Genomic DNA, 26,618 nt, shown 5'->3' with positions numbered 1-26,618 from the left:
GCTTCAAATTTAATCTTCAAATGTCCTTTCTTACACCTTCGCAATTAATTTATCTGATTTCTTTTCCATACTTTCCTCTATATATGGATCTGGGATCCGTCATCGGATCCAGCTTTGGCCACTTCAAAGTTTAGGATGCAGTGCTAAGGTTCTTCCCCTACCCAAAATCCCTTTGCACAGAGCAAGTTGCCTTAAATATCATTTGCCACCTTCAAGTGCTTATGGATCTTCTGTGGTCGGGTGAGTTAGTTCTGTGAAAAGTTTATATCTCTTTTTCAGATAAGTCCTTTTATAGACATTTCTCTCTGTCCTTTTTTCCTCCCCTGTCCCCACTTAAAAAAATAAATAAATAATACATTTTCCATAGTGAATAGGTATTAAAATTGGGTATTAGTGATGGGTATAGTGCTATTTTTGTCAGGTTACTATAATGTGTGTTATTGATGGTTTATTGTTGTCTTTGTTAGTATTATTGTTGTGGTTGTTCTTGGTGGGGTTTAGTTTTGTTTTTTTTTTTTTTCCTGGGATTGCTGTCATGTCAAACCCTCTGGCTTTAGCAAATGCATTTCTTGTAGTTGCAAGTTAACTAACTCCAATGCACACAAGGAGTGTTTTTATTGACTTGGCCCCTCTCATTGTGATGTAGCTTGTTCTATTTGCAATGCATTTGGCCAGAAAACTATTGTGGAGAGATAGAACAAGCTAATTTTGAATAGTCTCTTCCAACATTCTTATTGTTTGAAGACCTCTTCAACATCAGGGATGTCAGGGTATCTTCTCTTTCCTCTGTTTCTTCATCCAAAACTAAAGAAAAGATGACATCTCTATGTTTAAAGGAGGAGAAATCCAAATTCTCAAGAAAACTTTCCCCAGATCCAACAGTTTCATCAACTCCAGCACCCAAAATGGCTAAATCTTTGGAGCCAACATCTGCCTGTGATCCTATCCCTGCAGGCCAAGTGACACCACCCAGGTAATCCCCAGAGACTGTTTCTCTGAGGCTTAGGTCTCCTATTTACAGAACTGACCCCCTTATTCATCAAGGCCTCCTTCCTTGGCTTTGTCACTTTGGTCATTTAGATCATCCAGGAGTCTCACTGAAGTGGATGTGGACAGGATGATAACGTGTTCCTAGGATACAGATTCAATTGGAGGTACTCCTGGCTTCAGCAACAGTTGGATCCACTAGGGCTGTTTCTCCCCATCATCCTGCTGGAGCTCTTTCTCCAATCTGAACCCTCAGATCGTAGGCTATGTATCAGACTGTGACCTGAGGCAGGACTGTATCAGAGCCAAGACTTCATGTGTCTTTAACTGCAGTGAGCTCTCTGTAGAGGTCAACTCCATCATACTCCTGGAGCAGTAACATCGACATTGACTCTGACAGATTTGAAATGGATCCAAGGCCTTTTGGGGGCCTTGACGCTAGACAGTTCAGTTCCTGTGACTGCCTTGAAATCTAGCTGAACGGTGTCCAGGGTTGAGCTGCCCCCGAGAGTTTTGACTTGAAGAGAAAGCTCCCTGATCTGTTTCACATTCAGCATTTGAGACATTAGAGAGACTGCTGTCTAAACCTAAATATTGATCTTCCCTTTTGATGCCTGATCCACCTTCCCCTATATGGTCTCCCAGGGTCTGAAGCCTGCTCTCCATGTATCGTCCGGGCAGCCAGTTCTCAAAACCTTGAAACCTGTTCTCCCTAGTGAAACCTTGTATGTTTCTGAGTCTTTCCCTGAGCAACCCACAGAGGAGGTTCCTAGGAAACACTCTCTTGAAGGCACTTAGATTCCCCTGAGTTATCTCCCGCAACAAATACTGATTTTGTTGAGGGAGTTGGTAACCCAGATCCCCCTCTTGAAGACTTCCCGTTTAGAGAGATCCTTGAGCTATTTAAATAGAAAGGGGCTAGTCTTCCCAGACTCCTCCTTCTGAGGAATTAGTTTTCCTCAAGGCTTTTGGTTCTGACCCATCTACTTCTTGGATAGTCCCTCAGTGGTTGAGATGGTCAGTTCCAATCTCATCACAGGCTTGAAAGAAACCTGACACAGTTGAACCCAGTTCTAAGAAGGAATATGTTTTTAGAGGCACTAAAAGACTATTTGCACTGGAGCAAGAGCCCGACAGTAGATACTGTGGTTGCAGAGACTACCTCTAAAATGAAGGCTGCCAAGGAAACCTCCTCTGTCCATCTGCCTAATAGGGAATCATGAGCTGAGGACAGATTTGTGAAGCAGGCTATGCCTTGTTAACCTTTTCTATGAGAGCACTTAATTACCTGGCACACTTTGCTTGCTTTCAGAAGGATATAGTCAAAGAGATCGGCAATTCTCTTCCAGGGACCTTGACTGTGGATCAGAAAAAGATTTGATTCTCAGCTGACAATCCTTCAGTCCCTTTCTAGTGCTTCTTTGCATCTCATCTCTAATGTTACAGAGAATGTGTCAAAAGCTGCCAGCACAGATATTTCCATCAGAAGGCATGCTTGGATTCGGCTGTGTGATTTTGCAGAGCATTTCAAGACATCCTTCGTCAGTGCTTCTTATGATGGATCAACCCTATGTTTCAAAAGTGAAAGAACTATTTCCAGAAGCGAGCAGGATGGTAAATCTCTGTCTGCCGTAGGGGGTTAAATTTTCAACCCTTTAGAAGACCTCATGCAGGAACCAGAAGGCATTGGAGGGAATGTGGTTCATAAAATCTCAGGGTTTTTCATTGAATGCTTCTGGAGAGAGCTCCCTGTGGCAGAGGGGGGAACTCTTACAATGGACGTCACCCTGGGGGGCAGAGGTGGTCCTCAGAATCAAGACTTCTGAGACATTTTCTCAGAGAAGGTTTTCCAACACTCCTGAAGGATTGCCCAACAGTCACACTATGGATGCAGTCAGGTGCACTTATCTGTGCACCCAGAAGCCTGGGCATCCATTACTCAAGACAGGTGGATCCAGAGAGGTATTACCAGAAGCTATCCTATTCCCTTTTACACCTCACTATTGATTCAAAAAAGAATTTCTGAAGTTCTAAACTTGCAAAAGGAACACACATCTTCAGAAATAGAAAAGCTTCTAAGAAATCGAGTCTTCCAATAGGTCCCACCACCAGACCAGAGAGGATCCAGAATTTACTCGAGGTTCTTTTTAGTGCCAAAGAAAAATGGGGATTTAGGACCACATTTGTATGCAAGCCTCTTAAATAAGTGTGCAAAACAAGACAAATTCAGAATGGTCATGGTTCAGTTCATTCTTCTATTACTGAGGTAGAATGACTGGATGTTCTTTGTGTTTTACTGTTACAGACATAACTGATGGGATTTCTTGCTGTGGAGGCCCTTGGCCGGCTCTACTACCAGAGAATTTTTCTCCCCCTCCTGAAGTTGGCGGATGCCCTGACCAACGTCAAGATGCCTTGGTATAAAGGGAGTCAGCCTACACCATAACTCCAGTTCTTTCTTGCCATCACAGACTGAAGCAGAATGCTAGTCAGTGCATTGGTTGATCCTTACCAGAGAAAGAAGACATCTAAAGCTAAGTAAGCCAAACCACAAAAATAAAATAACCACAACCAAAAAAATGAAGCCAAACGTTTAATCACGTCTAGAACCTTGGCTTAATGCCTTCAAGGTATAGTACACAAATCACAAAGCAAGAAATATATAGTCAAACATATTAAAAATGCAGTGAATTAAATTACCTAATTACATAATTTAATCAATTAATTTAATATTTTCAATTGCATTCATTATTTAACCCCCCAGGTATGAAAGTACTGTATTTCAGAATATACACAGCTTCCTTATATAACAGTTTGTCTTTGAGAGTGATATTTTCACCCAGTTTTATAGTTACCTGTTCCAAAATACAATCTTTTAACAGGGAAGAATTCCCCTGATGGTATAATTTAAAATGCACAGCCAGAGGGCTTTCTATACATTCCTTTTTGATATGCCTAATATGTTCTTGGAACCTTAACTTAAAAGCTCTCTGGCTTTCCCCCACATAGAATAAATTACAGGGACATTTTAAAACATGAATATAAATTGCCTCTGATCCTTTCATACTTATTAGAACTTTTTGGCAAAGGGCTTTCTTATTACTCTAGTAAAATTCACACTTAACTCATTACATCCAAGTGACACCTCCAGGTACATCTGCATTTAACTTCTAATGACACTGCTAGGTGTCAGATATTGCTTGTTCATGTTTGCATCAATAATTCCAAAACCATGCTATGTACAAGGTTTTAAAAGATTTCATTTCAGAGCTTACACAATGGCAAACTCAACTGCATTAATATTGACCTCTGTCTAGTGCCGGTAAGTAGATATTAGCTGTTGTTTTTATAGGTTCATAGGTGTGTACTATGCTAATGGCCCTGGAGCCTTTACAAGCCTAGCCTGTAGGATTACCCTGGCATCGTGCCACCCAACCTTAGTTTCTAGTGCCTCTATTGAGTAGAGCCACTGGAGTTATCCCCGGGGTGAATTTTCTATTTCCCATCCACTCATCAAGATTTCTCTTGTAGCAGGCCAGTGAGGTGCCCTGTTTGACATGTATGGGAAGTCTATTCCATAGCATGGGCAGTCTCTGGGGTATGAACGTGTCCCTCCAGCACGTTCTGTTGATTGTGGTAATGAGATTGAGCTCTATGGAGCTTGTGGTGCGGAGAGATTGGAATTTCTTTTGATGTAGCATTTCTAACAGAGCTGGGTCAGACATGGCTTTGTAAGTCAAGCAGAGATCGCCTCTAAGTAGGCGATATGAGACGGAGAATAGTTGGAGTTTTTTGAGTCTGTCCATATAGGACAAGTGTTTAAGGCCTAGGATCCTCTTTGTGAGGTGCTTTTGCGGCCTCTCCAGTTGTTGCAGGTGTCTAGTGAAATACTTGACAAATGGGGCATTGTACTCTATGATTGAACCTAATGAGGGAAGAGTAGAGGAAGATGATGACCTCTTTCTTCCTGGATGCAAATCCTTTGGTAATGAGATGTGCCACACAGAAGGACTTTCTGACCACAGTGACAGTGTGGTGGTCAAAAGAGAGGTTGCCATCAACCTGTGTTCCCAGATCTCTTATAACGCCTTCTGTGTTCAGTGGACTACCATCGATGTGGTAGTTCATGGGGCTGGGTTTTTCCCAAAGGGGATGATGACACATTTTTTGGCATTGAGTTTAAGGCCATGGTTCTTATACCAGTCATTGGTCTCAGTGAGGCCTTTGTGTAGGATGTCAGCATCACTTGGAGAGTCAGTATTGGCTCCCAACTTGAAATAGTCTGCAAACTTTGTCATCCAGAGTCCCTTCGGGTTGCCCTGGACTTCTGAGAAGTAGACACCAAACAGGAGAGGACCCAGGACCAATCCCTGTGGGACTCAACTCTTGACTGGTCAGCAGTCTGACTTGGAGTCAGCTACTTTCACACTGTGGGTTTTATCTGTGAGCCAGTTTGCAACCCACCTAGTGATATAGGGGCTGATGCCTAGCTTAGTGAGTTTTTCTATGATTCCTGAATGGGGAATGGTATCAGAGGCTTTGGCCAGATCAAGGTAGGCTGTATGAACCACCTTGCCTTCATCCACAGCTCTGGTGACAGACTTAAAGAAGTCGACCAAGTTGAGCAGGCATGATCAACCCTTCACAAAACCAAACTGTGTGGGATCCAGAGTTTGGAGATTCCCTATATCCTTGTTTATTAGGTCCATGATGATGTGTTCCATAGTTTTGCTTGTCAGAGATGTCAGGCTAATAGGGTGATAGTTGCCATGGTATGTAGTCGCTCCTTCTTTGTGCAGAGGGATGACTATAGCAGTTATATAGATATAATTTTCACATTTTTCTAAATATCTCAACAACCAAGTAACGCAGACAAAACTCCTTAGCCTCATATGAAAGCTTTCGGCTAGATGAGTAAAATGCTGCTGACAGTATGTGTGTAACTTGAGTGGTTACTGTGATATTGTAAGTTGTTTACAAAATATTAGAAATGTAATTGTTTCTGTGTTTACCATGACTTATAAAATTCTGTTGCAACCTAAAACCTAAAGAATACTACCACTATAAAAATAGTTTGTGCTGAAGAGTTTGCCATTTATACTTATTTCATAACCCCTTTGGTTCCAGAGATATGAACATTTGTTTGAAATGTGAGGGCATAATTTGATTCTGTCAAAAAGCTTAGGCTCTGCCCATTGGAAGTTACAGTGCAAGCTTCTTGAGTTTCACTGGAGTGAATGCAATCTCAGTTTATCTGCTTGTTCAGCCCCTTCTCTTATCCCATCCCATCAAGAAACACTTCCTAAGAGGGGTTATCCACATTGCACCCCAGAGGAAACCTATTCTCCTTGAGGATCTCAGTTTTATTCTTAACAAGCTCGTGCTCCCATCTTTTGAACCAGCTGCCTCCTGACCTGGAAGACAACCTTCCTGCGAGCCATTACTTCAGCTAGAAGGGTTTTGGAGCTTCAGACCCTTGTGTGTGGAACCTTTATCACTTTCCTCCCTGACAAAGACTGTCACAGGACCAACCTTTCCTTTATGCCTAAAGTGGTTACAGAGGTCTTTCTAAACCAGAATGTCCACTTGCCTACTTTCTTTTCTAACCCACAAAACAAGGGAGAAAGAATCCTCCTTACCTTGGATGTGCATAGGAAACTGTATCACTACTTGGACAGAACAAAGAATGTCAGGAAGTCTGAGCAGCTTTTTGTGGCCTTTGCCTATAACTTTGAGGGGAGACCAGTTTGTAAGCAAACCATCTCCAAATGAATCTCCCACTGCATTTTGTTTTGGTACAGCCACCACAGAGAGAAAAGCTCCAGACCATGTGAGGTCACACTCCACTAAGACTACTCCTACATCTACTCCCTTTCTTAAATGGGTGGCCACAAAGGACATTTTGGAAGCAGGTGCTTGGTCCTCTTTGCATACCTTCACCAAACATTATCATCTTCCAACCTTCTCCAAATCCAGAATGGGTTTTGCCACTGCCAGTACTGAGGTTATGGTGCTGGCTGGCTCCCTTTATGCCCAGATTTCTTGACATCTGTTAGGGTGTCTGCCGGCTTTGAGGAGGAGGAGAAAAATTCTGTGGTAGTCGATCAGGCCAAGGGCTTCCATGGCAGGAAATCTTATCAGTTATGACTGAAACGGTGAATACACTTGAATGTCTACATTTATGAAAAGTGTACACCACTGTACTATGTGCTTGATAGATTTTTCAGGATGCGTCCTATCACATAAAGGTAGTAATATGCTCCAGGAAGTATATCTGCTTCCTGCTGGGAGCCAGTCAATTCCAGTTCAGAGCTCTGCCCTTTAAACTTAACTGTAGCCCCAGATCGATGTTTACTAAACGTATGGCAGTAATGGCAGCTGGACTACAACTGCAGAGATTCTAGGTGTTTATTTGGAAGACTGGCTCATGACCACACCTTCAAGGGATCTACTCATTCATGCCAGGGATTCCTTGCTCCACTTGTGTGAAGACCTGTGGATAGCAGTAGTCTTTCAAAAATCTCAGCTGCTCCCAACCCCGTCTCTGGAATTTATAGGAGCACGTCTCTATGTGTGTGAGACTCCCATAGTCACAAATATCATCTCACCATCTACAAGTTCAACAAGTCTTGTCCTACAAGAAGCCACCTGCCAAGACAGTTCTCCGTATCTTGGGTTCCATGGCTGCCTCCATAACCTTGATACTGCTTGCCAGATTTTATATGAGGATTCTTCAGTGGACATTGGTAGTCCAGTGATTGATCAGGAAACAGCCCTGGTCTTATCAGGTTACTCTGACAAACACTTGCAAGGACCACATTCAGTGATTGATAACCTTCCTCTCCCTTCTTCAACAGGGCAGTCCCTTTATCCTACTATCTCCACAGGCCACAGTTAACCTTGGACTCCCCTACATTGGGAAATATGGTCCGAGGCACATGGTCTTATGTAGAGGTCTTTATATCAGTGTCTTGGAGATGAGAGCTGTCATCCTAGTGTTACAAGCCTTTCAGAACTTCTTCCATTAGATGTGATTCCAGTACAGTCAGACAATATGGCTGTCATTTGGTATATTAAGAAATAGGGAGGAGAACTGGATCTTAACTCCTTGTGTCGAGAAGCCATAAGTGTATGGGAATGGGTAATATTTTCTTGCCACTTTCTGGTGTCGATGCTTATCCTGGGAAAGACCAACCTTTTTGTGGACGGGTTGAGCTCCCTCATGAGTGATCCCTTGATCCATTAGTAGCAGAACTGTTGTTGGTGCCATCCTTGTTGCGATATCTTAGTTCCCACATCAACACCAAATTAAACATGCTCTCATTCCCCATAAGGAGGAGTCACCAACTGCCTTCTGACACACCCATGGCCACCAGGAATTCTTTATCCCTTTCCTCAAATAGTGTTGATCCCAGAGTTTCTCCAGAAAGTCTCTGCATTGAAAGTCTCAGTCATGCTCATAACCCCCATTGGCATCATCAGATATGGTTTATCTTCCTATGGCCTCATGTAGTTCACCCACATTGGGACTCTTGAGCTTAGACCCAAACTTACTATCTTGCCTGTCAGGCTGGCCCCACCTAGACATTCAAAAGCCTTGTGGTGGAAGGATCAGCTGTCTCTGAATCCAGGACTCCCTTTCTCCCTGTCTCACTGTCAGCCCTCTCTCAAATCTGACCAAATATACTCTTCAGAGTTTGTGTGGGGGCAGTACCTGTGGGAGTTCAAATATGAGACCTATGGGATCCTCTATAAATGGTAAAGCACATTAGTGTAAAAGAGATGTTGACAGTGATTTATGCTTTCAAAGTTCTTCACCACTTATAGACACTGGGTCCTCTTCTAGTGGTCATTTCAACACCACTGTGATGTGGTACTTGAACAAACAAAGGGGAGAAGGAGGACATACCCTCTTTGCTGGTTGACAGTGATGGTCTGAGAGGTGATTGTACAGTATTCTGTGACTGTTCAGGCCTTGTACATTCCATCAGTTCAAAAGCTCAGAGTCCCCACCCTCCCCCATTAAGACTAATCCTCCTATTAATCAACTGACATAATAAATGCATTAGTTCATATTGTTAACAGATTTTGACCTCATTGCTGGAGACCTTAATCTCCTAAGTCAAATGAAATGATTTATTAGTGGGTAGCAGTGAGTTAAATAAATTGTCTTGTGTTGTCAGATGAGGCGGTACTCAAATGGTGAATGAAGCAATTATAAAAAAATGAGATTTTGGATGTAATTTGAGTTAAAGGTCTTGAAGCATTGAAAGGAAATTTCAAATGAGCCAGAGTTACATGGATCAGATCATATGAGTGTGTTATGCAGTTATTGTTGTAATAATGTATTTAATTGTTTAGAAAAGGAAATAATAGGAATACATTTTGCAGGACTGATTTTGTTGGATTAACAAGATCTGAGGGTATGGAATTGCGAAGGCTTAATGTTAGCATTAAGGAGAAATTGAATTTTTTATGATTATATTAATAGTTTGGTAAATAAACATGTGCCTGTGGTTCAGAATAAACAGTGTAATAATTACTTGCCACAGTGAATTACATCTATAGATAAAGCCAGGGAAAAGAATCATTTTTGGAAAAAAGTATTAAAAAAAAACATAATGGGAGATGAAAAGAAAAGATACTTGTCAGCAAGGGGATTCTTTAGGAGGCTTATATATGCTGTTAGAAGCACATATGAAAGAAATCTGGCAATGTGTACAAAAAATAATAAAAAAACACTTTTAGTTCTGGGGACAATATTGGAAAGAATCTCATACCAGATTTCATTTGATAGCGGAATATTGTCCCAATAGTGATCCTAAAAAAACAAGTTCAGATTGATATAGGAGAATTTACACAATATTTAACTACTGGAAATAGTGATGAGGTGGATTTTTTTCTGATAAGAATTGTCTTGTAATTAGTGAAATGCATATCGAAGCAATAAAAGTGATGATTCAGATGGATTGAATGAACTTTTTCGGTGAATATTCTTCAGGTTATTGCTCCATGCTTACTCAAACTGTTTCAGGAAACTTTACAGTCTGGTTATGTCCCAAGTATTTGGAAAGAGGATGCTGTGTTTCCGCTGATTAAAGGTGGAGACATAACAAAGGTGGCCAGTTATAGACCAATCAGTTTAACCAGTATTTTGGGAAAAAGTTTTCAAAGAGTGATGCAGATCTGATTTCTGAAGTATTGAGCTGTGGTCCAGGTGTAACACGATTTTAAGGGAGGGTAGATCATGTGTTACGAACCTCTCAGGTTTTTAGTGTTCAGTTTGGTAGGCATTGGGTAATGGTTTTTCAGTAGATGTGGTATATTTAGAAATGGCTAGAGCATTTGATACTGTACAGCATAGAAATATACTAAAGTTAATGGTAAGAAAAAAATATTAATGCTTATTTGATAAGGTGAATTGGTAATTGGCTTCATGGTAGATAAGTAAGCAATAATGCCCGACACGGTGTGTGTTAATGTGTAAGTAACGCCCACCCAGGGGTGTTATGAGAGGCGTCGGGGCTCTACACCCCTGGTAGGATGTTAATTTACTTTTATTTATTTATTTTATTTTACATTTATTGACCGGGAAAGTCCGACTGGATATATGTGCATTTTTAGCGGAGGCCCGGGGAGGAAAGCTCCAACAATACAGAAAAATTACAATTAAAATTGCAATTAAAATGTAACACTTGGCTTACAAGCTATAGTTGATAATATACAGTCAACAACCTAGTTCATTAATAAGGTGCAATTGCGTAGTAAGGCTTAGTTTACAGTATCTGGTAGATAATAACAAGCACAGACTAGGGAGGCAAGAATGCTATAGTCTATCCTGGATAATATGACATATAGGGTAATTTAGTAGTGTATACAGTACTGTTAAGTGTACCATAAGTGGTAGGTAAAAAGAGGCAATGCAAGTAGTAGAGAATGAATTAAGTAGATGGGTCAATAAGAAGTAGGGTCAAGGGTGAAGGAATAGAGGAATAGAGAGTCTTGAGGGCATATAGAGAGATAATGGGTAGTGTCAGGTTGTAGAACTGGGTAGTAGAGGAGTCAATCTGTGTTGTTAATTACACATTAACACACACCCTGGAGGGCATTATTGCACTTAGAGAATGGGCTCACTGTAAAATTGTTGTTTTACTTGCTTAAATTTTTTTTTTTTTTTTTAAGTACTATATTATTTTTTTAACTTATTTTTAATATAAAATAGTTCCTCCGCCTAATGTTTTAAACTTGCTGTAGTATATGCTAGTGGTGCTGGACGAAGTATTTTACATCAAAAATACATAAAGTAAATAATATAGTGCTTTGTAAAACACAATTTTACATAGAGCCCATTCTCTCTCTCATACACACATACGCAGCCTGTTCTGCTTTCACACACACACACAGATATACACATACAGTCTCTTCTGCGTTTATGCACACATTTACTCACACAAGATCTTTTTCACTCTTTCTCAGTCTCTGCTGCTTTCATACAGGCATTCAGTCACACAACATCGCTCTCACTCTCGATCTCTCACACATACACAGTCTCGTCTGCTTTCATACGCGCATTCACACACACAAGATCGCTCTTACTCACTCACTCTCTCAATCTCTCACACACACACAGTCTCCTCTGCATTCATGCATGCATTCACACATGCAAGATTGCTCTTAGTCTCTCTGAATCTCTCACACATACACACAGTCTCCTCTGCATTCATACAAGCATTCAGTGACACACAATGCTCTCACTTTCTTTCCATCTCTCTCTCTCTCACACACACACACACAAGACACACACATACAGAGTCTCTCTCTTTTTTACATTTTACGCTCACTAAACAGCAGATCCACTGCTTAACGAGCGTAAAATAATGGAGGACGTTATTTTTTCCCAGTCCAAGCTCCACGGCAGCTTGATATGCTGCCGTGAAGCATCAGACATGTTTTTAACTGGGCATTACTTGTACATTAATACCCTGCTGGAGAACGTTCATTCTCCAGTCAGTGTATTGATGTACAGGTTGCCCATTTTCTAATGTGAATTAAAACATAGATTTGTTTCATGTAAATTTTGTTTTTAATATTCTACTGAGTAGCTAATATCAGAATGTAAAAGTATATTTGAATATGTCACTGTGATTACTTTATAATGAATTAGAAGTTAAACTCAATTTTTAGCTTTAACATTTTTTTTCTTGGCAGACAGTTGGATCTTGTTCTAAGTGACCTCACTCGGAATTCTGCAGAAGGTACAGAGTATTTCAAAATGCTAGTGGATGTGTTCTCACCTGAATTTCGAAGTCCAAAGAACATGCATCTGCGCAATTTTTATATTATTGTACCACCCCTGGTATGTTCTTTGTTTTTACATTGCCGATATCCAGTTTGTTTGTTTTTTTTCTCCATAAACTAAGTAATAGCTAATCATCTGTTTACTTTATTCAGACCATCACCCTGTTTTGGTGACTTGCTATAGCTGCCTTCTCTTGTAAGCCCAAAAGTGGCATAACTTAAGCTGAAAGACACTAAGCACTTAAAACAATTAGATGGAAGTATCCTACTTTTCATCAGAAATGTTTTCTGCACATAGGGTTGTGTGATTTCTACACATAGGGCTAGGATATAATGGTCACTAGCGCTGTCAGTAAGGTTGGATCTTGAGTTTCTGAAAGTCGTGTCTTTTTAACAACTTTTTAGCTTTGTGTTTGAGAATTTGTTGGCATTTCCACTGTCAAAACCTTTGAACCTCTTTTACACTTCCATTTTGACCCCTACTTCTGTAGCTGCCTGTTCTCTGTACCCCTAATTACTGTCATCTCTATTGGTAGAATCTCCTTTTTCCATTCTCAAGTTGGCTTACTTCTTGGAATACTTTCTGATATTCTCCTTAAGGATCTTCATTCAAAATCCAGCTCTCCCCTTATTTCATAAATCCCCCCCCCACTTCATCATCATCCCTTTCCACTTTGAATTATATCTTTTTGTGTTATATATGTGAATGTTAACTGTGTAGCTCTAAAATATCCCTTCAAATCAGGTAATCCTAAGCCAGTCCTTCTGTTGGAAGGATCAGCATATTCCATTTGACCCTTGCCCTCTTCCTCTTCCAGATAAAATCCTTTAACTTTTTATTAATTACTGTCGTTCACTTTTTCTCTCGTTGATAAAAATGTCTGACCTGTGTATAAAACCAAAGGGATTAAAACATTTTCACTGCTTGTATTTTGCTATAAACATCCATAAACAAGAGATTCTCAGTTTTTATTATCTTTTGTTTAGTCTCTTCACATGTATCTTTAGCTGCCATAACATAATCCTTTTTAATCCATTCTCCTAAATACTCCATTTTATCATGTCCCCATAAATGTGGGTGTTGCTGAACCAATTTATGTATAGGTACATAGTTTACAGTTATGGCCTTTTTGTCTTAATTTTATATCCTGAAAAGACTTAAAACTTGTCTCAGAATGTTACACAGTACTGAAATGTCCTTTCATGGTTTTATCAGGTAAAAAAATAACCTTGTCTGCAAGCAAAGCCAACATTTCTTGCTTACAGTACCAGTTATATCCTTGAATTTATGAGCCCCATATTTTCTTTGCCAGTGGCTCCAAATTTAAAGTAAATAAATGGGAATGGACACCTCTGCCTGGTTCCTCTGTTCAGACACCAGTTATCAGAGAAGAACCCTCTCAGTTAAAATTTTGCCTCCGATCCTTCATATATCCTTCTAAAGAACCTTATTATATCACAGAATGCAAGTCCTTCCATTGCCCTACTTATTAAATCCCAGCTTACTCTGTCAGATGTTCTCTCTCCATCAAGACTCGGCAACAACAACAGTATTTTCCTACATTGTTTCCCTCTGGATTAACCCTGATGTCCTTCTCTATCACTTTAGCAGTATTCTTCACATTGGGGATCTCCTGCCAAGTGTAGCCCAACATCTGGTCAGTATATCAAAGTCTTTAGATTTTGTATGCACCGTATGTCATGCGTATGCTGTCCTTGCAAGGACATAGGACTTAAAGGTGATGTGCAAACACAGTTACCCAGAAATTCTTTGCCACTAGTGCAGATACCATCATTAGCTCATTGGTCTGAATGCCATTTTGCTGTACTGAATACCTAGATGTGAGGTAAATGCCTCATTGGGGTCTTTTTATTTCTTTTTCTTTTGGTCTTGTTCTCTTTTGGTTGCCTAGTATTCATGTCATCCAAGAAGGGAAAATGCCCATGTAGGAAGTAGATTCCCCATAAGGATTGTCACGAACAGTGTCTTTTTTTGTCTGAGTGCTTCCCACGACCATAAATCTTGTAGCATTTGTAAAGCATTGGCGCCTAAGACTCTTAGAAGCTGGTTGTCTTCCTTGACTATTTATCTTGAGAACCAGATGCTTAAACTGTTAGTCCAGTGTAGCATGGCAGAATCTTCAAGCCCTGACCTATTGTTAAGTAAGAAGGCCAAGAAATCTCGGCCAGATTCTTTGGTGGTCCAGCATCCACCAGACAGTTCTCTACAAGCGGGTTATAGTTGTGTAGGCTGCCCGTTGTCTGTCCGATTTCTCTGCCACAGTTGATTAGCTCAGAGGGACGGAAAGGGATTCCACATATTCTGGTTAGAGAAGAGGTTCCGGGCACTATTATTGTGTCTCGTCTTGGGTCGAAACCTCTGGTGTTTGTTCGGGCTGACATCCCAAGAAGAAAAAGCAAAAGACTAAGCATACATCTGATGTTGTTAATCTTCTTCCCATTCATCACTGATGGATTTGGTTCCGAGTCCTTGTAACCCAGTCGGCCCAATACCAAGCTCGCATACACCAAAAACTCTCGAGCTAAGCTGCTACCCTCAATGCCCTTTTCCCATTTACCTCAGATCTCATTTGCCGCACAGCCATATAGCAGCGTTTCACCGAGCTCTCCAGCTAAGTGTCATATTTTATAAATATTGGTGTATTTTTTGAATTTTTTCCTAAGCTAACTCATTTTCTACCCTCTTTTATCTATTTAGCTCTACCTGTTGGGTATTTCTCATACCATCGTTGGTACTCCCTCTTCTACCCTTGTGGTATCGTTTGATACAATCGTTGGTATCTTCTTCTTCTTTTTATCACTTCCTTTAGTCTGTAGTTTGTTTGTTTCTTTGTGTGTATGGGCATGTCTGAAGAAAAAGGGACTTCGGGGCATAAACATTGCACTTCCTGCAATGGCAAACTCCCTAACAGTGACTTGCACGATGATTGTGTGTATTGTCTGGGGGTTTCTCACCTCTCTTTGAAACCTCCTTGCCAGATTTGCCTAAGTTTTAGTCAGCGGACGCTGAATGAGGGAAAAAAAATGATTTTGAAAGGCCTGTTAGTCTCACCTTTTTCAGAGGCCCTTTCTTTGTCGGAGGACTCAACCCCTCCAGTGAAGGACAAAAAACATCCCCATTCAGATCCCTCTTCACTGGTTGGTGATGAGGGCAAGTCCCACAAACGCAAAGCCCACAAATTTTCAACAGAGCACAGAAGTGCTTCATTGACTCCGATTGCGACTATGGCTTCTGTTCCGAGCTCTGCTCCAGTTGCTTCTGTATCCAGTGTCATAGATATTACAGAAATTTTGACGTCTGTGCCACCTTCGGCACCGACCTCTACAGCACCAGTCCTATATACAGTGACAGCTATGGCTCCGACCTTCATTTCTTCAATAGTTTTGGCACCAACTTCACCTTTTACTGCACCGAAGGTGGTTCCGACAATCCCTTTGGAGCCGATAATAATCTCAATTCTGAATGCCTCCTCGGCACAGAGTCCCTTCTCCACGCTGCTGATTCCTCTCTTACCTGTCTCCAACTTAGAGACTACAGTGCCGATAACTCAAACACCACAGACCCGGTACTCCCCTTCATTGGACCCTTTCTTAGGCCAGACGTATAGCCCCTTTATGGACCAGCCTGACTCCCCTTCAGGAGTGTCCACAAGGTCCACCAGCAGTCTTTCTGAATTCGATGTGGTGCGCCTGCTGGACCAGCTGTTGACAGCCGGAGGGATAACAAACGTTCCTAAGACTCATCCCACTTCGGGGTTTGGGTCTATTGCTTCTAGGACTCCCACTTATACTCCTCCTTCGGATCCATCAGTTCCGAAGCCCATTGCGCAGACGTCCATGGTGGAAACCCATTCCTCTGCGCCGACAGTGACCCTCACTGAGGCTTCAAGGCCACCCCTTTGGGTTTCGGTTCATGTTGGAGGGGCAGAACCCTCGGTTCTGGGCACGGTTCCAAGTTTTTTATCGGCCCCGTCCTCCGATCTGGGGACACCGCCTGCCCTGATCTTGCTTGAGGCTCCATCCCCGGGAGCGGGTCTGATGGAGCAGGGTGTGACCCCGGTTCCAGGATTGTCCTACTGGGTTCTGGGCCCCCATACCTCTTCTGGCGGGCCTGCTTTCTGGGTGATGGAGAGGGTGCTTGCTTCTGGAAGAACTCCTCCTACATCGGAACTCCTCCCTGCTCCCTCTGAGCTACAACTACCATGGGCCACCTCTCCAGGACACAGAGAGCAGAAGCTGCAGGAAACCCCAGTTCAGGGTACTCTTCCTTCCGAGTCTTCCTCAGACATCCCCACAGAAGAACCTCCTCGGAAGAAGGCATGTAAGAGGAAACACCTTGACTCTCCTGAGGAGGCTCTCACAGAGGATACAGACTACGATGATGGGGAGGGGTCCCCATGGTCACCCCCTGATGATGTCTCCTTTGGAGACATCCTGGAAATATTGAAACAGAGGGGTGGCTGGAAGCCCTCTAACCCTTCCTCGGAGGAGTCCATCTTCCTGCAGGCTTTCCACTCTCGGCCTTCTACTTCTTGAGTGACCCCACCTGCTGATGAGTTAGTCCAGCTCGTCGTGCAGTGTGTGTGGAAGAACCCTGATTCTACTGAGGCCATTCCCTGGAGACCAGATAAGATTCTTTCCCCACCAGAGGAACACCCCTACTGGTCTAGAGGCTTGCCAGTAGACACTATGGTGGTGGTGGCGGCGGCCACTAAAAAGTATCTTGCGGAAGAAAGTCCTACTGTTCACCTGCCCAACAGAGAAGTCTCGGGCTGTGGACAGACTAGGGAAGCAAGTTTTTGCTTCAGCGACTTTTGCAGTCAGGTCCCTGAACTACTTGGCACATTTCACGAGACTCCAAAGAGATCTAATTTCTGAACTTTCTGGAGCCCTCGTGGGTCAAGTTTCTGACGGGGCACGAGACAAGGTTGCCTCTCAACTTGTCACCCTTGAGTCTATTTCCAACTCGTCCATGAGGTTGCTCTCCCACGCAACCAAAGGGGCAGCTAGAACTGCGGATGCAGGCATAGTCATGAGGCGCCATGCCTGGATGCGCATCTGTGACCTTGCGGACTCCTTCAAGTCCTCCTTTTTGAACGCCCCCATTGAACCATCTTCCTTGTTTGGTTCTAAAGTAAAGGACACATTGACCAGATGCGATCAGGATGGAAAGACCGTTTCTGCTGTTGGCCTACATTTTTCCAAGCCCCAACATTCTTTTTCCCAGAACCAGAGGAGTGGGAAAATATGGCACAAAAAATCTCAAGGTCCTTTCCGCAACGCACGTGGTGAGGATTCCCCTAGAGGCAGAAGGGGGTTCCAATGGTGGAAGACACCCCTTTAGGGGCAGAGGGGGGTCCCCGAAATCAAGACTCCAGGGACACTTTCTCAGGACGGTCTTATCTACGCTCCTGAAGCGTTGCCCAATTGCTTTCCCCTGGAAGCAGTCGGGGCTTGTTTTTCTCTGCAAAAACTGTTGGTCACTCTATTACAAAAGATCAGTGGCTGCAGAGAATAATCTCCAGAGGCTATTACATCCCTCTAGCATCACGTCCAAAACCTACAAAGCACCTTCCCGATGTTCCACCCAGTCAAAGGGAAGAAGCGGCTTCAGAGATAACAAAGCTGTGTCATCCAACCTGTCTCCCCAGACCAATGCTCTTCCGGTTTTTACTCAAGATTCTTTTTGGTGCCAAAAAAGACCGGGGACTGGAGACCTATTCTGGATCTCAGCCATCTAAACAAGTCAGTGGTTCAAACCAAATTCTGCATGGTCACTATTCAATCCATTCTCCCTTTTTTTATGGGAGGATGTTTGAATGTGCTCGATAGACCTCCGGGATGCGTATTACCACATCAAAATGGACAAACGCTCCAGGAGTCTCCTTCGCTTCTGGCTAGGAGCCAGTCATTACCAGTTCAGAGCCCTGCCATTCTGTCTCTCGACGGGCCCCATAGTGTTCACGAAATGCCTAACAATGCCGGCTGTTCTGAGACTTCAAGGATTCCAGGTGTTTCCATATTTAGACGATTGGCTCCTTTCCGCCCCCACCAAGCGTTGCCTCACCATGGCCCTCCGTTACACACTCTCACTAGTGGAATCTCTAGGCGTCACAGTCCATTGGGAGAAATCCAATCTACAACCTACCCAACAACTGGAATTTATAGTGGCAGTTTTCAGTACTTGAACATGCCTGGTTTCTCTACTAGCTCACAGGATTCAGAAGTTAAGATTGCAAGTACAAGTGATACTCTGTCAAAGAAAGGTGTCAGCAAGAGAAGTTCTCCAGGCTCTGGGGTCCATGGCTGTAGCCATTCTGATTGTTCCTCTGGCAAGATTACACATGAGACTGTTACAATGGATCCTATTGTCCCAATGGTTAGCAATCCTCATTACCAACTCTTGCAAGCAAGATCTCCTCTGGTGGATGAGGCTAGATGAAAATCTTTAGTGTCGCCCCTTCAAGACCTCTCAACCCAACACCACTGTGACCATGGATGCTTCCCTGATATGGTGGTGGGGGGCCATTTTCAGGGAAAGACTGTCCAAATCATGTGGTCCAGCTTAGAAGCCAACCTGCATACCAATGTTCTGGAGTTGAGAGTGATGCTGTTGACGTTGCAGGCACTACATCCGCTCCTTCCATCAGGAATGATTGAGATTCAGTCAGACAATATGTCAGTAGTCTGGTACATAAACAAACCAGGAGGAACCAAATCCTACCCCTGTGTCGACAGGCCATGAGAATGTGGCACTGGGCGATGGCTTCCATTCGCTTTCTTATAGCAAAGCATAAACTGGGGAGCTCCAACGTGATTGCGGACAGGCTGAGTAAATGCATCCTCCTTCCACATGAGTGGTCTCTCAATCCAAATGTGACAGCAGAAATATTCAGCAGATGGGGCTCTCTTTGCTTTCCCTTCGAATAACAAATGCAGCAGCTTCTTTGCCCTCTTCCCCGGGGGGAGTCCCCGAAAGATGCTTTGACTCCCGATTGGCCCACAGGTCTCCTCTATGCTTATCCTCCAATTCCTTTGATACCCCTATTTTTGAAGAAAGCAATTCAGTTGAGATGCAAGATGATCCTCATTGTCCCATTCTGGCCTCGACAGGTGTGGTTCCCCTTCCGCCGGCCTCCATCCAGACTTAAATTCTCACCCCCAAGTGTTGACTCTCCCAAATCTGTCCACTGTCAAGCTGACAGCTTGGTTTCTCCACTTCTATTAGTTTCCAGGCAGGAAACCCTCTCCTCACCTGTTCGCGATATTATTCTGGCCTCCCATAAGCCATCCACCAGAAAACTTTACAGAGATAAGTGGAAAATGTTTGCTTTCTGGTCTAAAGAACAGATGCTAGGCCCCCCCCCTCAGCTCCTGTCTCTGTTGTACTTCAATACCTTTCTGAGTTTTTTGAGAATGGAGCATCAGCTTCTACCATTCAAGTCCACTTAACAGCTATTTCCAATTTTCATAACAATTTAGAAGGCATTCCACTTATCTCCACCAGCATATGCAAGACCTTTCTCAAAGGAGTTTTTAATAGCAGACCTCCAAGCAGGCGTCCTTTAGAGGCATGGAATCTCTCCTTGGTGCTACAGTCTCTCTCTCTACCCCCTTTTGAGCCTGCTGCAAAATGTGACCTCAAATTTCTTTCATGGAAATCTCTATTTTTGGTGGCTGTCGCATCAGCTAGACGGATATCAGAATTACAAGCCTTATGCATCAAGAGCCGTATTTGATTTTTCATAAAGACAGAGTATCTCTTCATACTAATCCATCTTTTCTCCCCAAAGTGATTTCTGATTTCTCTGTGAACCAGTCCATTGAACTCCATGTTTTTCCCAAATTATTCCAATAAAGGAGAATACTGTCTACACCCGTGGTGGTGGTGCTGCTGTAGCGTTGTCACCTCACATTAAGACGCTGTCCAGTTCAATTCTTAGCTAGAGCATCTTTTGCGTGGAGGCATGCATGAATGGGCGTACCTTCGTTGAAGGTTGTGCGTCAGGGCTGGTAACTCAGCACGTAAAAATCAACTACCAATCATTAGCGGACCGGAGTTCCACTGTGGCGACCCCTAACTGGGAAAAGCCGAAAGACACAACAACAACAACTGTCTACATTCATTGGATGTACACAGACAACTACATTTTTACCTAGATAGGACTAAGTCTATCTGCAAGTCAGATCAACTTTTCATTTCCTTCTCTGGACCAGAAATGGGATGTGCTGTACCAAAAGTCACTTTATCAAAATGGCTCAGAGATTGTATTGCCTTTTCATATTCACATGAAAATGAGCCTAAACTTGTCGATATCAAAGCACATTCAACGAGAGCCATAGCAACTTCTGCGGCACTCCAGAGCCTCTATGGACGACATTTGCACAGCAGCCATTTGGGCTAAACCTCACACTTTCATCAGACATCACAAGTTGGACATGGTCTCCAGGGGAAGAGTGGCGATTGGCTCATTGGTACTCAAGAAGGTTTTCAAGTAGCTTGGGATTCTGACCCATCACTGATGAATGGGAAGAAGATTAACAACATCAGATAAAGAAGTTATGTCTTACCAAAACCTTCCATCTGTGTTATTGATCTTCTTCCATTCATCACATCCCACCCTCTGTCCCCCACCAAAGGCTCCTGGTGGATCTTATGGGTCCTTGTGGTGTTTTCAGGGTTTTTGCGCAGAAATGGCCTCTGCTTTTTACTTTTATATGTTTCATGCAAACTCGATCTGAGGTAACTGGGAGAAGGGCATTGTGAGTAGCGGCTTAGCTCGAGAGTTTTTGGTGTATGCGAGCTTGGTATTAGGCCGACTCAGTTCCGAGGACTCAGAACTGAACCCATCAGTGATGACTGGAAGAAGATCAACAACAACAGATGGAACGTTATGGTAAGACATAACTTATTTTTCTGTATGCCATAAGGATCCTCAAAGGGAATGGCAGGAGTTTACTCAGAGCCTGTTTAATGTAATGGTCCTGAAGCCTCCCTAAGGGGTTTCTGTGCCTACTCCCCTTTGGACTTCATCTCCTTCCAAATGGACTAGGGAACCTAATTCCTCAGATGTGGATTCAGAGTCTGATGAAGGGTCCTTCTCTTACTCTTCCCAGATGCCTTCACCTTTTGCTTATGGTTCTGATGAAAAAGACCCATTAGTCATGAGTCTCCTTTTGAGGAATTGTCTTTTGGAGACACTATAGCTAGAATAATGGAATATTTTAAGTGGGAGTCTTCTCAAGTGTCTGATATCCAGAAAAGGTATTATGAGCTGCTTTAGGTGGACAGTCCTAAACCTTGTGGAGTACCTCCTGTGTTGTCTGCTTTGCTAGACACCGTAATAGCTGCTTCTAAGTCTCCTGATTCTCGGCCTTCTGCTCCAAAGAAGCCCAACACGTTCTGTAAGGGTCCTTAGGATTGTCAATTCTTATTTGTATCCTTATGCTTATCAGTCTCCTGTGACAAGCCTTCTAAACTTTTGCTGTCTTCCAAGCTTGTACCTTCAGATAAGGATAGTAGGGCAATGGAGAGAATTGGTAAGAATGTTTATACTGCTTATACTTTGGCCTTTCAGGCCATTAAGTACCAGACCAGCATGACCAAATATGCTCTGGCCTCGATTGCCCAGACTTGTCAGGTTATTTCTGACCTTCCTGATTCTGAAGCAAAATCTTCTGCTCTGTCTATTTTAGGTTCTACCTCTCAGGTGGCTTGTCACACTATCAAGTTTAGCAATGTTACTGCTGATGCCTCTTCCAGAGCTGCTACCTTTGGGTCTGTCATGAGGTGCTGCTCTTGGCTTCACAGCAATCAAGACCTGAAGACATTAAAGCTAAGTTGCTGGATGCTCCTTTGAATAATAAAAATATGTTTGGGACTGCTGCTGCTGCTATGATTGTCTTTTCAATAAAAAGGTAAAACTTTGCAGGGCCTTAAACATATTTTTGTGACCCCCTATCCCTAAGTTCCAGAGGAACTATACTTCTAGGTCTGTTTTTGTTCACAGGCAGCCTCATTAAGCCACCAAAGGCAGGAAGACTGATGGGCAAGCTCCTCCCGCTAAGTCTTCTCAGGCTGCTGTGGTTCAGAAGCCTCCTTTATCTGACAAACCTGCTTCTCTTTGACATCCCCACACCCCTCGGCCAGGTTCCCTTGTCGCTTCAGCTCTCCCTCTGCCTTCCAAACTGTCATCTCATCATGACTGATTCTTGGGTTCTAGCTGTCATCCCTCAGGGTTACTTCATGGTATGGAAGCCTCTCCCTCTTTTTTCAGGGATTTCTCATCCTCCTGTAGAACAACTTCCTCATTTCTTAGAGGTTTGGGTCTCTGGTGAGCCAGGTAACTATTTAACCTGTCCCTTCTTTCCAAGTAGGAAAGGGATTTTACTCTGGGATGTTCCTGGTCCATCAAAAGAGGGCACTTGGAAACCTATTCTGGAGCTCTCCTTGCTCAACACATTTCTCAAAGTTCCTTCTTTTCGAAGCTTACTCTTCAAACCCTGTTTCCTCTTCTACTACCCAGGTTTTTCTGGTGTCCTTGGATCTGAAGGATGCTTACCTTCATGTTCCTAGTCACCCTCTTTTCAGGAAGTTATGTTTTTCTGTTTCTTCCTCTCATTTTCAGTTCTGTGCTTTGTCATTTGACCTTTCTAATGCCCCAGGGGTATTCACAAAATGCCTAGATTCTGTGATTGCTTTTTTTGTAGGCTCCAAGATATTCAGATTGTTCCTTATCTAGATGACCTGTTGCTTCAGGCACCTTCTCTCACTTGTCTGTTACAGGATCTGGTGTTTCAGCAACTCTCTCCTCCAAAGTCTGCAGTTCACTGTCAACTTCCGAAAGTCTGTCCTGTCTTCCTGTCAGGGTCATGTTTATTTGGGTTGCAGGATTCAGACAGTGCCAGTGGTTGCCTCTCTTCCAGCTCCAAAAGTTGTGTTTCAAGTATCTTCTGCCTGCTGTTCCATTCAGAGAATTTCTTTGAGTCCTGGAATTCATGGCCTCTTCTGTTCCAGCGCTCTGACTTGCCAGACTGCGCATGCAGAAGCTTCTTCGGTACCTCAGGTCAGTTTGGCTTCAGCATTGCCGTCCTTTGGATTTCAGAGTGCCTTTCCTTCCTTGTCTAAAGTGGGAATTTGAGTAATGGATTCAGCAATGTGGATGGCGCAGTGATGCAGCAGTTATCGTTGTCGCCTCACAGCAAGAGGTTCTCTGGTTTGATTCTCGGCTGGGGTGCCTACTGTGCGGAGTCTGCATGTACTCCCTGGATTTGTGTGGATTTTCTCTGGGTGCTCCGGTTTCCTCCCACGTCACAAAGATATGCCTCTGGAGAGTTTCTCCCCAGGTCTCCACTGATAATTGGCTCGTTCCAAGTTGGACTTTCCCAGTAAACAAATGTTAAGTAAAATAAAAATAATAAAATAAAACATACTCTCAATCCAGGCCTGCCCTTTCAGCCTCCAGTTTCTTCTCAAGAACTGTTCACCAATGCTTCAGGCATGGGGTGGAGGTGGGGCTTCCTGTGGTCACATGAAAATTTGTGACAAGCTGGCTCTTCAGGTCTGCGATCTGACTCTCGATTATCAGTTAACTCTTCAGGCAGTGTTTAATCCTTCAGAGCAAAATTAAGTGGCAGACTGTCTGAGCAGGTTCAAAACACAGACTCACGAATGGATGCTTCACAGAGACATGTTTCTGGGCATAGTCCATCAGTGGGTATTCCTCAGGTAGATCTTTTTACCTCCCCTCTAAACATGAAGCTCCTTATTTTCTGTTGCAGAGTGTCATGCCATCTGATATGAAAAACAGACACCCTTTCTTTTCCTTTGAAGAGGATGTTTCTCTATGCATTCTTTCCCCTTCCTCTACTTTCAAGAGTCTTGCAGAAAATTCATCTGGACTCCCCAAAAATCTTGCTAGGGACTCCCTTTTGGCCAAGACAACACTGGTTCCCCTTCTTAATGCATCTGGCCAAGAGCAGTCACCACAATTTACCTCACTGGTTGGACTACCTTACACAGGATAAGGGGTCACTCATCCATCCTCACTTCTCCACTCTTCAACTGACACTGCGGGTGATGGGGTTTTGATCCCTTTTAGCACCTCATTTCTGAGGATATGCTCAGAGTTTTTCAGGAGGCAAGAAAACCTGCAACCAGAAAGTCATGTTTGTCCAAATGGAATAGATTTTCTGTGTGGTGCCATGCTTGTAAACAAGGACCCTTTTTAAGTGGGGGTGCCTATGGTTCTCTCCTATTTGTGTGAGTTGCTCCAGTCTCGCTTGGCCTATTATTCTGTAAAGAGCCTTCTGTCAGCTATTTCTGCCTGTCTGCCTGTCTGCCCTTGAATCCTCCTTTGGCTTCTTGCTTTGAAGTCAAACAATTTCTTAAGGGCGTCCTGCATCTTAGGCCCCAAAGAAGCCTGTTCCTCCTCCTTGGGACCTTAATTTTGTTTTAGAAAAATTGACCCAGGCTCCTTTTGAGCCTGCAGGTTAAGTTTCTATGCAGCATTGTACCTTGAAGACTGTCTTATTGCTTGCTCTTACTTCTGCTCGGTTGAGCTTCGGGCCCTTATGACCATCCCTCCTTTTTAGTTTTTCACAGGGGCAGGGTGTCCCTTTGTACTTATCCTTCTTATATGCCCAAGAATGTTAATGAGTTGTCTCTGAATTGGGCAGTACAACTTCCTTCCCGGTCTGCTAGTGACAGTGTCCTTCATACTTTGGATTTGCTCAGGTATTATTTGGATAAAACTGCAGCCATTCATAAGTCTGGCTAGTTTTTGTTTCATTTCATCCCAGGACATTGGGTTTGTCTGTTTCTAAGCAAACTGTCTCCTCCTGGATTTCTAAGGTGTTTTCTGTTTTTTTGTTCTTTTTATGGCAAGTGCCTGTACACATCAGTCAGAGCTTACTCCCCTAGGGCTGCTGCTTCTTCTAGTGCTTTCTTCAAGGGGTTGAACACCTTTTCCATCCTTGAAGCTGCTGCTTAGTCTTCAGTCCATACTTTTAGTAAGCATTATAAATAGGATATGTTTTCTAGGACCAGAGCAGGTTTTGTTGGAACCATTCTGAATTTGTTCATTGAGGGCTCCTCCAGCCTTCCACCTTCCAATCCTTTTCTTGAGCTTTTTTTTTCTTCCCTAAGTTGAAGAATAGTGCAACAGTGACATAGAAGACATAGTGCAGTTGTGTAAATTCTTACCCTAACAGTAGATGTCTTTCTGTTCACTGTTGCAGTATTTACTTTCTCCCCCTAGTTTTTCTTTTGGGTTTTGTTTTGGTTTCCCTCCTGGCCGAGGATGTGCTATTCCCATCTGCATTTTCTTCTTATGGATGTGCATAGCCTCCTTTGTCCTATGGACACTGTTCTGGGGCAATTCAGTTTTGTGTAACTGCATTTGTACATCACCTTTATACCCTGTCCTGAACGAGGAGCATATCTGTGACATATGGCGCATAGAAGTGCTAAAGGCTTTGGTATTCTGGCTGGACATTGGGCCATCCTTGGCAGGAGATCCCAAAGGTGAAGAATACTGCAACAGTGAAGAGAATGACGTCTGTTGTTATAGTAATATTTTACAACTGCACTCTCTATTAATGTTGTCAAATGTTTGCTTCCCCTACACAGAATCACATTTATCCATATTTATCAATTTAGGCAACACCTTTGCCATTCTTTTAGCTGTTATAAACATAAACGTAAACACTTAATCATGATTTAAAATTGAAATTGGCCTATATGAAGCTGGGTATGATGTGTCTGTGTAATCTTTAGGTATTACAGCTACCACAGCTTTCTTCCAGGATGTTGGTGCCTCCCATCATTTTAAAATATTAATAAAAAAAACTTTCAGATCTTTAACACTTTTGTCCCTCCTAGCTTCCAAATGTCCATTGGAATAGCATCTATTTGTGGAGACTTTCCTGCAAATTCATACTACTTCACCACTTTTATCTCAGCTCCTCCTCCTATCTTAACAGTTAATTGTTGTCTCATCAATGTCTATCCATGGCACACCAATGTCATCCATAAATACTTCTATTTGTGCTTTTTCTTGATTTCAGCATTCCTCTGCTTTGTGAAAATTGTCCATAATATTTCTGAAATATCTGTAATATCTCTACAAGGTCTGTGGTTATTTTTCTTGTTATATTCTTCCTAAGTTTGGTGCCAACCCCTTTCTGTTGCTTAAATCATTGTGCTAAAAGCTTTTGTGTTCTGACAGTTGCGGATTTGAAACTTTGTATTTTTTTTTGTGTGTCTCTTCTGGAATTATCATCAGAAGACAGTTGCTTAACAGTAGTCATTC

At 42.9% G+C, this 26,618-nt stretch overlaps 1 protein-coding gene across 1 annotated transcript in view; it reads left to right on the top strand.

Annotated features, from left to right (window-relative positions):
* WASHC4 (WASH complex subunit 4) overlaps window positions 1-26,618 on the top strand; it is a 1,952,913-nt gene that overhangs the window by 1,569,636 nt on the left and 356,659 nt on the right. The window contains exon 33 of the mRNA XM_044087827.1: window positions 12,196-12,343. Coding sequence (XP_043943762.1) covers window positions 12,196-12,343 — 148 coding nt within the window. The remainder of the gene's footprint in view (window positions 1-12,195; window positions 12,344-26,618) is intronic.

This window comes from Protopterus annectens, chromosome 11.part0 (assembly GCF_019279795.1).
Source record: "Protopterus annectens isolate FY-2018-M chromosome 11.part0, PAN1.0, whole genome shotgun sequence".
NCBI lineage: Eukaryota > Metazoa > Chordata > Ceratodontiformes > Protopteridae > Protopterus > Protopterus annectens.
The sequence above is the reverse complement of the archived record's forward strand: the minus strand, read 5'-3'. Positions and strand labels throughout refer to the sequence as shown.